The sequence below is a fragment of the Trichoplax adhaerens genome, genomic scaffold, assembly GCF_000150275.1.
Source record: "Trichoplax adhaerens TRIADscaffold_33 genomic scaffold, whole genome shotgun sequence".
Taxonomy (NCBI): domain Eukaryota; kingdom Metazoa; phylum Placozoa; class Uniplacotomia; order Trichoplacea; family Trichoplacidae; genus Trichoplax; species Trichoplax adhaerens.
This window is the reverse complement of record NW_002060973.1, coordinates 529,130-545,370: the sequence shown is the minus strand read 5'-3', so window position 1 is coordinate 545,370 and position 16,241 is coordinate 529,130. Positions and strand designations below refer to the sequence as shown.

General features: G+C 29.0%; 1 protein-coding gene across 1 annotated transcript; it reads right to left on the bottom strand.

Moving 5' to 3' along the window:
- Positions 1 to 9,729: 9,729 nt before the first annotated feature.
- TRIADDRAFT_62028 (uncharacterized protein) lies at positions 9,730 to 14,699 on the bottom strand (the record flags this gene model as incomplete). The annotated part of the gene is made up of 10 exons (XM_002117937.1): positions 9,730 to 9,805; positions 10,055 to 10,129; positions 10,309 to 10,380; positions 10,667 to 10,741; positions 11,671 to 11,742; positions 11,922 to 11,993; positions 12,997 to 13,068; positions 13,393 to 13,464; positions 13,930 to 14,004; positions 14,650 to 14,699. 10 exons carry the CDS (start codon positions 14,697 to 14,699, stop codon positions 9,730 to 9,732), a joined length of 711 nt encoding a protein of 236 aa, XP_002117973.1.
- Positions 14,700 to 16,241: the final 1,542 nt, after the last annotated feature.

Below are 16,241 nucleotides of genomic sequence, written 5' to 3'. Positions count from 1 at the left end.
GTTTTATGTTTTCTAGTCCGACAAAGGCTTTCGTTTGTACCTGCTTTATTTTATTTGACCTTAAGTATCTAAATTTAATCAAATAAGCGCAGATGTAATTCAGTTATTTCTGTATTGCTCTTTACTTTCAATTCATGCGTCAAAAATTTGATCACTAACAGGAATTGCAGTTTGGGTAGCTTAGAAAACTGAAAATCTTGGATGGTTGTCAGCTGATTTTCATCCAGGAGTCTGTTGTGCGTGTAAGTAAACAATATCAAATATATTAATAGTAATTGTTTTTCTTGTCATGTGTCGCTTGCAAATCATTTGAATCTTCAGCATATCTCAACCATGCTGGAAAAAATTATAACAAAAAAATCCATTTAACAAATTTATCTCATACTTACAAATAGTTTAACCTGGAAAGCCCACTGAATGTTGATAGATTGAGGAAAGTCAAATAATTGTTATTGATATCTCTGGTGAGAAAGCAATTAAATGAAAGAAAAGGTATTCTAACCTTACTATATATTCAAAAAATTATTAGCTATTAGGAGTAACCTGATAGGCAAGTAATGGTACTACGTTAACGTTTACAAGCTTATATCAACCAGCAAATGTGAACCATAAAATATTAAGATTATCTTATTTTCTTCTGTTAAGATTAAGTTGGCGCCTGCATTCATGCTGAATATTCTTAAAGCGTTATATTATCATTACTTTAAAGTTGTAATATTTTTATTAATTAATCTTTCTTTCGAAATTACTAAAGCACTTGAAAAGAATTTTATCAACAAAAGATTGACATAACTGACAGAGCTGACTGCATTAAAAAATTCATGTTTATGGATCATTTGGATTATTAACTGAGCTAACGAATTGAATATAAGCAAAAAAATTAAATTTTTTTAGTTATTAGGACCTAAATACAGTGAAGTATAAAACAAACTTCACACATGAAATAAGATTATATGTATTAACATACAATTTCGTAAGTGCAGTAAGGTCTATAAATACTCCATCTTCTATGTAACTGATTTCGTTTGAAGCTAACAACCTAAAAATTATCATGAATAAAAGATTGACATTAAAAAAGTTATAGAAAGTATCAGAACAAGATTAAGTTATGAATAGATGTAAGTATGATTTCTTAATTTATTTTATGATAGACATTAGGTGCAGTAATCTAGTAGATCTATTTAATTTAAAAGGTATTGCAGAGCCATACTGTTACAAACAGCTTTGCAACAAGATAACATAACGCACGATCAAGCTGTCGAATCCCTGAACTACGTATCACGGAGCAGTATCTACTCTTTCAGGAACACTTTTCCTATACTAGTGGACTACAAAAAGACTTAGAGGCTTCGTATCTTACGTTAAACACTTATCATAAGAACTAATTTAATTATACGATTTATCGCATTTATATACTCTTTTACAATAGCAGAGACACCCTAGTTAGTAATATTAACGTTAAAACCTTATAATGAATCAAAAGCTAAATTTATCTACTGCTACCTAATGCAGACAACACGGAACATTTCTACGATAATCTACATTCTAAGATAAGTAAATTTTGATCACAGTGATTTGAATTGTAAGAAGATTATTCTCGATTCCATGATTAAACTATTAATTTCAGGAGGCTGTATATATCACCATAAAAGCTAGTGCTATATTTAAATATCACATATCTTAATTAGAAACTCTTTATATAAAGGCAAATTAACAAAATTATACTTACATAGATATTTCTAAGACAATCTCAATATTACAGTGTATAATAATGTAACACATACATGCGCTGAAATTTAACGTCGTTACAACTATATCGTGCTGATCAGCTAAGCTACTTACAAAATATTGAGAGATGTGAGACCAACAAACGTATAACGCTTTAAATGATCAATTTCGTTTTCGTTTAGATTTCTATTATTAAAAAGGTAATAGTTTATTCTCGCCAAAATGGTGAAATTCAACTAATATTGATCGGAAAGCTATACTTGGTTACTGTCGAATAGTAAACTATGCTTAATTTTATTTAATTATCTAACGCGATTAAGTTATTGACGTAAGCGTGTTTTATAATATCAGATCCTTACAATTCTTCCAAATTAACGAGAGATTGAAAAGTATTTGGATGTAAATATCGAATATTATTTGTACTCAGTGTCCTAAGTTCAAGGTTAAAAGTACATATACAGTATGTATTAATTTAATTTATATAAAGTTCCTTGAAAGAAAGTTCTTTATCAAGTCAGTAAAGGAAATATCTAAAGCGAATAAGCTTACAAGAGACTCAGATATTGCAATCCATAAAACGCCTTCTCATCGATCTTTTCTATTAAACTGTTATTTAGGTACCTAGCAGACAGCTTAATTAGTTAATTAAATTTTCATAGCGTAAAATAAGCCAAATATAGCTACGCCATTGAACAAAACGGCGTTATAATATTTCCATAAGTCAGTAAAATGATTAAAAGCCATTCTTTGTGTCACATAGTTGTGGCGTATCAATTAGTTAAAGATTGTACGATTTGAATTCATAAAACATTCATAAATTTGTATGAAATTAATTTAATCTTTATACATTAATTTTTGTACATACAGCGAATGCAGGAACAATTTCGTATCAGTTCCGAATAAATGCGGCGGTAACGAGCGCATGAGTGACGACGATAAGTTTCTGAAAATTAAAGATAAATATTCATGACAGTATAAGGATCTTTCTGAAATACATATGGCAGAATTTCAATCTAGCTTTGAAATGTAATGTTATGGTCGGTCATAAAGAAATTAAGATTGAATATTTATCTAGTGAAAGTTATTATGTCTTTGAACGTATACGAGGTTATTTATGTGAATTGAAGACAGTTCAGATCTTCAAGAATCTTACATTGTATTCAAAGAAACAGAATTTTTAAAAGCTTGGGAGGCAATAGTTTTAATTTTACATCCACCAAGGTCTCTATTTAGGCGAAGAAGATTAATCAGCACCTCTTAAGTATACTGTACGATTAAATAACTAATAAGTAATAACTTCATGTAAGCATTATTTTATATGCTTAAATATTAATTAGACTTACAATTCAGTAAGAAAACTGTTGTTAGAGAATAACTGAGCACCAATATCACCAAAAGAACAAACTCTAAGTGCTCTAAGAGACATTCACAAATGGATTAATTTTTTGGGAGTTATTTCATTTAAATATAGAGTACGAAAAGTAAATAAATGGCGTACTATTTATAATCACATCATTGAGATCTTACATGATTTTTATATTGACTAAGTCCGAGAACGTGAGAAGTGAAACTGCTTGAATTCTATTTCCAGATAAATCTCTGCAAATTCCAAGGTTAATTTAATACATTACTTCAGAATACGTATACTAATACTTTTGTTTATTTTAAATTAATTTTTTCAATTTTTACAATTTCGAAATCTTTGAGGATTTTTCAAAAGCTCTTGAATTGATGCCAGTAACAAAGTTATTAGTCATTATCCTATAGTTGACGAATCACGAAACATATTTAAACAATCTTTTAGTTTTTATTAGCTTGTCGATATTAGAAGATCGTTTATTGAAACTGCTTATATCAATACAAACTCAACTTACAATTCTGTCAAAGAAGGAAGATCGCTAAACATATAGTTACTGATAGACGCTATCCTATTCCAAGACAGATTGCTAAAAGGCAATAGAAATATAAAACTACTTCATAAAGTACTTATATATTCAGTATTATCCTTATGAACATTAATATTATACTGTATACGGTACATAGGAACTACCGTAAGTACGGTAGCGTGGCATGACGAAAAACGAAATTAGTGAAATAAAGTGTGGTATGAATAAAGGATATAAATTTCGACGTTAACTCAGGCACGAATGATTTTGATTTCGATAGCGTAGAAAGGAATTTACTACTTTTCTACTTTGGAAATTATATCTTATAACCATTAGCTATGCATATATGTCACAAATTTTCTTTTTGTGAACGGTCAACTCCTCTAGTAACTAATATCATAATGCACTCCGGTTACGAATAGGTAATCAATCACTCGAAAAGTATTTAGTTAAAAGTTTTTTATATTGCTCGGCGAGCCTTTAGGACTACTGGATTTCGGAACAACTTGTCGTTGTTAGCTCGCTCCTTTTATACTCTCTTGGAGCAGCCGCTGGTGCATTCTAGCAAACTGAGCTCTAATCATTTTCTACGTTTAGTATAAGATTATATCTTACAATCAATATCAGGACTCAGTATAGGCAAAATTGGTTAACAACATTAGTAATTAATTACCTTATGGTGGTAAAGCACCGTAATAATACAATAAAAGATAGAGTAAATATTAAATAATTTTAATTCCTTTCATTTAGAAAGTCATGTAGAGTAAAGTCACGATGTTAATTCTTGTTATGTGTAAATTAATTTCTAGTTGGAAGTGATAATAGACTATGAAATGATTATGTTTATTATGATATTTAATTTAGCACCAACCTTACTTATTATTGAGTTATCATTAATTTGAGTCTCTTAAATGATTTATTTGGTACTGATTCTCAAGGTCTTAATTGATCGTTAAGTGATTTATATTGATTAAGGTTGTTTACTATTAGATTCTATAGTGTGTTATATTATAAACTTATCTCTCATTCTAATGCTAATGTAAGTAAAATGGTACAGCCAGCATATATCAACAATGCCCCTTTAGTTTATGGCAAATACATGTTAGCTAGTGTAGCATTTTGATTGCTCAGTTACTATCTCTTAGTTGCACACCAANGGTTCATACCTTTTTGTATAAACTTAGAATAAAGACTCTTAAAAAGCTAAACAAACTTCTAGCCGCTTATGGTACTTATGAGACAGTAGTCAGTCTAATTCAAAGTATTACTTTATCTCCTTAGTTAGTAGGAGCTTGTTAAATAGCTAGTAAAATAGTTTAGTCGATCACAAAGACAAGTTTATGACAAGTAGACATTGAAGGAATATTATAAATTCAAAAGAAGTATAGTATTATATTTGCTGCCGTAAGTATTTAAGCAATTATAATATCAGCTACTCTATTTTGACTACATTTGTGATTATGTTGAATTCTGAGGATTAGCACAAAGAGAACGGATAAATAAACTACTACAATAACTTACATGGATGATAGCTTCGTTAGATTAGAAAAGGCTCTAGGCTGAATTACTTCAATTTTGTTATTATAAAGAATCCTAAGTCAAAAAGATCACTAAGCTTTATTTTCTGTCATATTAAGCGATTAATATATAGAATGTGTACAAGAATTGCTGCGATAATATCTTTATGCATTGGTAAGTTTAAGTAGCTATAATATTACAGAGTTTCCAATTTCCAAAGTCCATAAAATGAATAAGTTCGAATAATGTGCAAATCATTTCCATGTAGCTGGCTAAAATGAGATAAAATGAGATAGATATTAAATTAAAACTTTTATTGCATGTACTTAAACCGCGTAATAGAGTACTACTAAAATACGTTATTGACAATCATTACTATATATGTATGCAATCAAGAATATTGCAATTTACTTACATAGTTATGAGACTGGCTAGATTAGAAAACATAAAGTCTTCCAAATGAGCCAGATTGTTAACACTTAGTCTCCTAGAAATGATCATATTTCTCATCGTAAGAAATTTTAAAGGACAAAAACGGATTCATAGGGATTATGTGCGCAACTACTTAATAATTTAATAATAACTTACAAATCTCGCAAATTAGTGAGTTTGGAAAATGCTAATCTGCTAAAGTTCTCAATTGCATTGATAGATAGGTCTCTAAAGATAGAATAACAATGTTTCAGTCCAATACGCATCTATGTAATATTCGAAAGATAGCTAAAAGAAAATTATACTAGGGTAAAACTATTGACTTGCCAGTATAAAAATTAACCTTAAATTTAATAAATTTTAATTATTATAGACTATACAATAATTATATTTGAGGCTACATATTGCTAGTAAGAGTTGCTATGATAATAACTATGCTAATATAAATTATATGATATCCTGTAACTGGTTTTTCTAATTTTGTGATTGAGATTATGATTGAGATTGTGATTGATAGAAAGCAGCCAGTGCTCTTGTACACACTGGCTAAAATAGATTTGATATTCTATACTCAACGATTTTGTCAACAGCTCTATATGATCTAATTATTTAAAATTAGTCATTAAATGTCGTTATCTTAATCTATTGCTACAATTACTCTGTAGTTCAGTATAAATTTATTAAAGTTTTATCTAGAGGTTATTCGTGGATCAATTGTGACTGCTACAGATAATTATATTAATTCATATGTTCTATAAGGAAATCAGTCCTTAAATTTATTATCAAAAATAATTTTACCTAAACTGGTTTACACTGAATATAGTATAAACGACTTAAGTTTTGAATTTTACCGGTCGAATAAAGGTCGAATAAATATTTTAGAGTAATCTTGCAAAGTAGTCACTGATATCTAAAGATTAATTTTCTATTATAAAAGACGGAATTATACCCTGGATTACGTCCATAATAGCGACTGATATTTTATCTAGGTTTATTCCAGAAACGAGAAAATAAATCGTGCACGTATTGTTAGTTATCATAGTAATTACTTTCAAATACATAGCTGATACCACCTATGCATAAAGCAGAAAGATTACAACGCAATCTACTCTTATATTAAAAGTGTTGAAATATCTTGTCTTACATAATCTTTATTTTAGTTGTGCCTTCCCAAGACTTGTGGCTTATTTTAGTAATCAAATTTGTGCCTGCATAGCTATTATTTTATTTGTATAAATCAAAAAAGTATTCATTAACTCAATATTGGAATATTTAAATATCTAAATAGATTGCTAAATTAAGCATTTATAAAGATGCTAGAACACTATTAGTTAAGTTGATGGAGGTCGTAACGTAATTACTGGTACGCGTAATCATTTTGATGAACTCTGAAATACTTTACAAATTAATCAATTCAGGCATATTCTTTAGTATTTCAGCCGGTATATCCGTAATTCTGTTCCGTTCTATATATCTAACAATTCAAATTCCTTAGAAATTTCTGACGCAAATATTACAGTCTAACAAAAAACCTGAATCTATTAATATCAGGAGATAGCATTGATCGCTTTTTAGTGACTTACAAGGTTCTCAGTTTAATTAAGCCCCTAAAGCTTATATTTTGCAAGTTCTGTATCCCGTTATTTGTCAATCGACTAGTAATAATTATATTGCATTGCATGAAAAATTATAAGATTAATTAGTCATAAAAATGATAAATTCCTTTCTGCACTTCTTATCTTTAAAGTAATTTCTAAATTCAATCATAATTTCATTTCTATTACATATTCCATATATTATACGAAGTAATCATTCTAACAAGTAATACATAAAAATCAACATTTTAGGGCTACTACAGACTTTCTATGAAAGGTAAACTGGTGAGGTGAGATAATTCAAATTCTAGAGTAACTTTTCGTTGTATAAACCGAAGAGCAGAGACTAAACATCGGCATTACTTTCATTCAGATTATTGAATGTTACTTACTGCAATTTTTATAAATCTACTACAGGTTTAAAACAGTATTTAAAAGTGCAATAGTGAAGGTTCAAAGCATCGTTTTCGATAAATTATGAGTGTGTTTATGAACTTTCCTTAAGCATCCTGAAAATCGGTAAGAAATTCGTAACTAAAATTAATTACTTCTGATTGATGCTATAGAACAGAAACTTGAAAAGTGAAAATAAATTTAAGTTCAGTAAAATAGGGTAACCTCTATATTATCGAATAGTAACGAGAAAGCAGATATTAACAATACGTTTGGTTTATAAAACGTTCTGAAATTATCCTAGTGATTCAAGGAGCACTTAATCAACGATTAATTAGAAAGGAGTAATATATTGTTATTAGAAATAGGGTTAGGGTAAGGATTAGTAGGTAATCTAGCCATTTTAGCTGATTTTGATTATCAATGTACTGCAACTTACAGCTGGATTAAATTACGAAATGGTGCAAAAACTCCATCCGCTATTCGGGATATTTTATTTCCATTCAAATACCTATAATACCAGCATACGTATGTCCATAAAACATTGTTCAGACATTACCTTTTAGATTTTAATGCTGATTTTCATACAATTTATAAGATTAAATTCATCCTTTAGTGTGACCAGATATCTATTATCGTCTCTATTTAGTATTTCCTTAAACAGTTATGATCAATCTCACATTCGGAATGCAGTACCAATCTGCATCATCTACTTAAATATTGTTAATGCTACATTATAATTCGCAGCTAATGATTATGATATGGCTCTCAACGAAACGTTGTAGTAGGGGTTAACCAAATTACAATAGAAATTTAAGTAAGATTAAGAATGATATACTTTCTCTTACTTCTGGTAGTCAATACTCATCTGCCTTAAAATTCCCATCGTTTTATTAACATCAAGTATGTTATGCAAGTGTTATACATACACAAGCATAATTTGTAAATAAATGATTAAAGATGGATATTTGTCACAAATTAGCTTTGCGGCAAGCCTTACGAAAAACGAATCTCTAAATTTCGAATCTTTTCGTGATTCAGCGTCCCTTAAATACTAACAACGACTTAGATGCCTTTGCTTTTACATCACAAAACTAGAGAACTGATTTTGTTCAATCATCCGCCGGGCTTAAATACCTTTCGGTCGTTGCTAACATTGATGAAACATCTTGTACCAATAATTATTATTATCGAAAATGACATGTACTAACTGATTTTACCTAATCGGATTACAGAGTCTTTCAATACATCTACAATCTACTTATTGTCAAAATTTCAATTACAAGGGCTTGATCTGTATTCTATTACTAGATAAGAATTTTATTTGCAGTAATACATAATTTAATGTGCCACATTATAGCTTCAGTAATTCTCACTGCAAGTAACTAATTGTAATCACCATATATAAATGTACATGTACTTAATTTAGTCATTCAATTCTTCTCGGTAGTTTGTACCGTGACAATAGTCCTTGGTATTACTGGGCAAATAAGATTTTGCGTAATAAAGTGAATTCTATAAGAAATACTAGTTTTCGGTTTGATATTTGAAAACACTTTATCGCAGTTACATTAAGAAGTATGTAGCCTAAGAAATAAGAATTACTCTAGAGTAATGATACTATTGTAAGCTTGTAATGCTGCGATGAAATATGAGATCCTGAGCGAAGATGATTAAACTCAATGGAAACTTATCGAGACACAGTAATTTCATTTATTATTGATAATACCTGAAGTACTATATAATAAAGTAAATCATAGATTTCTATTTAGTATCCAGTCCGTACCGTATAAAATGTATTGCTAATTAGCGTGAGCACTCGCTCTTCGAAATTTTCAAACATATAGTACGAATTAAAGTAGTTGAACTAAAATTACTTATTAAAGTAAACATTGATAATTGGAAGCTTTCAGAGCTACAACTTGCAGCTATTTATTCTAGGAAATGATTTAAATATGACTTACAATTGTTGCAAATTTGTTAATCCTTGGAATACTCCTGGAGAAGTCAGAGCAAGCAGCAGGTTGCTATCAAAGCTTCTGCTCCAATTATCATCGCACGATAATTTAAATAGTTATGCCGAGAATTTACATAAGGTGCAAAATGAAATAAGTTTTCAAATTTATATTGGTAGCAGTATTTTTTAGCAGTGTGTCTTATAGTCAATTCATTACACCTTACAATTTATAGAGAAATCTAGAATTGGCAAAAACTTTATCTGTAATTCTTTCTATTTGATTTCTGTCTAGGTATCTATAATTAATAAAACCAATCCTATTACTTAGTAAAATCTTTATCATAGCATTGCTTTTTTACGTAATTACGAAATTATCTACCGTATATTTAGTTAACTAGAAGGCTAAAAGCACAACAGCAGTCTTCATGTATAACTCGCAGAATGTACTGTACGAAATTGCGAGCAAATAATTAATTAAATTGCTACTGATTACTGCAGTATCTCATATTCCTTACTTTTTACCCATGGTAACAGATTAAACTTACAGGTACTTTAAGTTATATAATCCTTGCAGTATTTTATGGGAGTTTAAGGCTTTCAATAAATTGTCCTTCAAATCACTGAGTAATTCATTAACAATAAAGAATATTACAATATTATTTAGGTTGTCTACCTCAGGAAAAAAAATTTGCTATATAAAATTGTTCCTAATCTATCTTGGCATATACAATGACGCAAGAGCTTTACTCTGCATATATCTAATAGCTATTTAAATGTATCAAACAATGTGATTACTCACAGTGTCATTAACCAGTAAAGATCTGCGAATGCTCCGTCTACTATTTTTTCTATCTTATTGTTTCCTAAATATCTAAATAAATTTATTTATTAATTATTTTATAGGTAAAATGAGACAAAAATAGTTATTGTGTAATTGATTATTTATAAGTGAAATGCGATAATAAGCCATTTTACAAAATGATCGATTATCTGTACGGTAAACAACATAACTCTTAAAAAAATTGTTTTAGCGATATATAATTATAAAAATTACAGAATTAATATTTTTTTAATTTATTTCCTGTAATGGATACCAGTAGTTTGTAATGTGCCATTCACATAGGTATGTAATTACAGTATACTTATACGTAGCTTACAGGTGACGTAATCTTCTAATCCCTTCAAATATTCCAGGAGAATTCAAACCTCGCAAAAGATTTCCTTGCAATGACCTATATCATGTATTTATGAGAACATTGCAGGCAAATGTGGTATAAACTCATATAAGATAGGAGATAAGTCTGGTTTAGAAATTATAACCGTTGCAATATTATTGCACGAAGAAAGATTGCTTAATAAATTTAAAATAGAAAATGCCGGAAATCAATCATATAAGAAGACATCTTACAGGTGAGTCAATTTATACAGGCCAGCGAATGTTCTTTTTTCGATACTTACAATTTTATTTTGGTATATGTACCTAAATTCATAACGACAACCTCTCAATTCTTAATCAATTTTCTTTTACGTAAGATATCGATTTCATTCATTTATGTTCACATCGTCTGAAAATGTGTTTAGGATTTTCTTCTACAATAAATAGCTGTGAGATGAACTCTTCTATATTTCATCATCTCAAACATCATGTTAGCAATTCCAATAATTGAGCTAATTCAGTAGCAATGTATAATTAATATCCTACAGTAATTTTAAGTAAGCTTTCACTATGTGACTTAGATTATTCTATTACGTTAAACCTCCAATCGTAGAATATCTATTTTGCGGTTAATCTATAAAATGTGCCGTATTGCAGCTACAATATTTTCCAGTTTATCTTTTGCTAATGAAAACTATTCTAATGAGAGCAGGAGAAGTAAATTTTTCTCTGATAAGCGTGCTACGTATTGATAAACGAAACTTTTTGGCTAAATGCAGTATTGACCTAATTGTGTTATCTTAGAGATCTGCCCACTTTTTATAATCAAATTTCGAGTTGGTGGATAATAAACTTAATGGATTAAAACCAATTCATTACAGCAATACGCATACATTAATGAAAAGTTATTTCTTAGCAGTCTAACTGAATAGACATTATTGTGCTCCTTAATAATTTTTAACGTCTGTTAGTACATTTCAATATTCAAAATTTCATTTAGCTTACAGGTGAATCAATCTTTGTAGCCCTTTAAATATTCCAGGATGAATAGTGTTCAATAAATTCCCATTTAGGTCTCTACAATGGATAATAATAAAAGACTATGAAAAGCATACGATGGATCTAAGGTTGATTTTATATAATGTAAGTACCGTTACGTTTTAGAAATGGCTGAAATTAAATTCTTAGATAGGAAAATTGCTTCCAATTTTAATTCGCAAATAATTAGATAGTGGTTGCATCACAAAATTACTTACAGCCTTATCAAATTATTTAATTGTGCAAAGGGCTCGTTTGCGATCTTTTCAATCCTGTTATTATAGATATACCTAATAACACAAATAAATTCCTAAAATAAGTTTTAAGGTGCTTTCTTGTATGTATTGTATGGATTCTAAGTCTAATTACTTATTATTTTATAATTGTTGACGCTTGGCTAAGAATTGATAGATAATTGTGCTTTAAATTCAGTATTTTACGTTTAGCTAAGTGTTGTCGATCTACAGTATGTTAATAGCTAATTTTTTAAGTTTAATTAAAAAACTTCAATGTCTTTAATAAGCTTGAATATACTCGCCATTTTGCAGAGTTATGAACAATGACAAAGATGGATATTACGCTTGCAAGTTAGATTATGGAAGCTACAAACGATTTCCAATAAATTATTGTTATCGGTCTTACAGTTTAAGTAGCTTACAAATATTTCAGTTTTTCCAATCCCTCAAACAGTCTTGAAGAATTTAAAGCAGGTAATATGTTATCTGATAAATCGCTATATATAGATTATCAAAATGAAAATGCTTAGTTTTCCAACAGCTCGAATAGAATGTTGAAATGGCCTAATTTGAAATTATGAAATTTTAGGCATGCTCGGTAAATTCTTCTTAAACTGGATAGATAAAATATAAAAGAGTTTTATGCTTATTATTCGAGTTGAAATCTCACAGATTAGATAACATGTTCAAACTTTCAAAAGCCCCATCTTTAATTGCTTCAATTCTATTGGAATGCAAGTACCTAAATCCATTAAGATGAAACCTCTTTCAATATTAGTTTTTAAGGGTAAGGATTCTCAAAATTTCAATATTTTGAAAAGTATACGTTAGCGATACTGATGTATTAGACGCTTTACATTGAATATTCATAGCTAAATAACAGACTATCTTTTGCATGTATTCTTTCTGTCACATATGCTGTATTCTATAATTACTTTTATTTCAAATGTCATGTAGCCAGTATTGAAATGTTTAAGAAATATGAATTAATACTGATTTAATAAATCAAAATGGAATGATTTATTTTAAATATAAGTAATTTACATTTTTTACTTACAAAGATTTCAGGCTTTTTAATCCTTCAAATATTGAAGAACTCAAAGAATTTAATAGATTCCCATTCAAAAGCCTGCATCAGATATTGATAACAATTTAATTGATTATTACGGCTCTTGAAGAGCGGATGAAACCGATTTCCATAGCTAATTTTTTTACTGTTAAAATAAGAGAGTTAACATACTATAGAGATATAGTAATTCCTAAAAAAATACGAAAGTTTTAAATATTCTTAGAATTTTTACTGTATCTTACAGTATCTGCTATCTAGTAAACCTTCTTAAGCTATTTCAGTAACTTTTAATTTATCTTACATAAACGTAGCGTAGAAAGCACAGCAATATTTATATTCCGTTAATCCTGATCATCTCGTCATTATATTTATAACGAAACTTACAGAAATCTTAACTTATTCAAGTTTAGGAATGTTCCATTGGTAATCCTATCTATTTGATTGTTTTGCAAGTACCTAATTTAATGAAATAAATAAGTTAAAAGTTAAAATACGCTTTCTATTTGTAATACGCAATACACTATTTTTACGTATTTCTATGATTCCTAGACAAAGTAAAATAAGTTTAGGACGTGGCATCGTGTCTTTACGAATTTAAATTATTAATAAATCTTGCTTAAAAGACAATAGGTTACATTTTTCATCAATCATTAATATACATTAAAGTATGGATAGTATATATTTAAAGTAGCGGCATAGAGTTTACTTACTTAGAGATCCTAAATACTACGTGCATTCTTTTAAATAGTAATGTAATAATGCTTTATTATATTACCTGCGTTATAACTAGAATTTGAAGTTTTAAATTTCATAGGTTTATAATGATTTTAGCTAATTACAGTAGCTATGTATTAGGAAAGTATGCTGATAGTAAATTATATAGATCTACCGTACTAAGTGTTAAACTTTTATACAGCTTACAGGTATTCCAAATTTAGTAATCCATCAAATATTCTAGAAGAATTCAAGATTTTCAACTGATTTTCAGACAAGGATCTATACAAAGAATTTAAATCAAATGAATGTAATTGTTTAATCTGACATTTCCAATGGCACTTTTAATAAGTGAAATAAAGGAGCTATCATTACTATAAGAAACGAACTTTATTTTCAATTAATGGATTCTAGGGCTAACAATATTTGTATAATTTGGATTGACAATCACTTACAGATATTGCAATTTATGTAAGTTTGAAAATGTTCCTTCTTCGACATTTTTTATTTTGTTTTTAAATAAATACCTGCTCAAGTCAATAAATTTCACTTTTAATCCTGTGACATATGCTATTTTTATTGCTAGTAAAATTAATGGATAAGGTAACTATTTTTTGTATATCGTTAAAATCATTATCTTTGCAAAAGATTTTCTTTGAGGAGCGATTATATAAACTTCCGTTTAGCTTACAGGGAAGTCAAATTTGGATAATTAGACAAGCCGTGTCTAGGTATATGTTGAATACTTGTACCAGTGATATCTCTATTTCAAGTAGCATTGAGAGAGTTGAGATTAATAAAAATAGCGTAACACTATTAAAATTTACGTTATACAAATTTGAAAAGCACTATATGGTTCAATATGGGTAAAATTTAATGCAAAATACATGAATATTCGGCTGTGTAAACCATATACAACATACTTACAAAGTAGTTACTTTATCCATAACTTTTGTTAGGATTGGGAAGGTGGTCATGAGCGGATTTTGGCAATTTATGACAGAGTCAATCGGACAGGAACAACTTTGAGGACATGGTGAAACTGCTGCAAATTTACGGCATAAAATATACATTTATTTATATATATTATATATGTAAATTTAAGAATGCCTTCAATGTATGTAAAATATTGGTTATTTTCAAAGTTATCTGCTATCAAATGATATAAAAGTACATTCAAATACACAGTCAGTCTCTTACGAATATAGTAGATTGAAAATTCACAGACAAATAATAGCAAAATATTTAGTCAGTGTTGGTCGCTTTATAAATTGTTGTATTAATGGCAATTTTGGCTAATTATGATTACAATGCGGATTCAAAATACAGAAATTTAAAGCAAGCTTTATTGTTAGGTGTTGATTAGCTTGAAATGATTAATAAAGTAGTTAAAGATACGTTACGAGCTAGAAATAGCCCTGACTTACAAAAAGGATTGAGAGAGTAATTTCTATCCTACACTACTCTTATTTGAAATACCAATCAATTGGTACTCCAAAGCAGATAGAGTTTAACTCAGCGAGACCTTCGAAACCTGTTCAAAAATATTAATCTAATATAGTATCGGTAAACCCACCGCTTATATAGGTTTCGCTAACTACAACAGGTTTAAGTACTGAAGTCATCTCATCTATTAGAAGTTAACCAAATTAATACTCTAAAGAGATTCTATCAGTACAGATTAGATACAATCTAATCCTTTTAAATTTACTGTATCGGTATTATAATAATAATCAATACTTAATAATAGTTTAACAGATACTGTTTACGGAGCTCGCTCCAAGTGTTGTGATAATTGGGAATAATAATGACGTCTTACTGTGACAGTGTTAGATACTTATTAGAGTAGAAATATATATGTTAAGATAATTTTGTTAGCTTATCCTTATTTAGTTAACTTCTAATTTGGATATACGGTATTTTAATGTAGCACTGGCTTTATATGACAGTAGCATATATACATATACTGAAATTAATAGTTATATTATGGAATGCGAGTTATTTACTTACAGTTCGAATCATTGTGATTGTAACTTACTTATGGTAGATTGTAAATTATCGTGGAAATGTCTCGCGATAGGACATATCGTAGTCAGACTATTCTGTGTTTAGTCATCAGATTTCTATGTTCGTAAATACTGTTATTTTCGAGCAATAGCTAAAATTAATGTCTAATTCAGTGAATGATTCCAAAGTTAATCGTACTAACCATGACTCGTAAATTATTGAGGGAGAGTATATAAACGCAATGTATCGTATTATAAAATTAATTTTTAAACTTGGTGTTTAACGTAAAATACGATGCATCTAAGTCTTTGTGTAGTCTGCTAGTAGAGCGAAAGTTTTCTAATAGTACAGATATTATTCCTTAACACATAGTTCAAGGGATTGACTTATTGATCGTATGTTAGGTTATCTTCTTGCAAAGCTGTTTTGTGACACTTACGTCATTGTTAGACTGATAATATGCTAAGCTAAGAAAATTATAAATGGTTAATCGATAACTAGAGCATGCATAT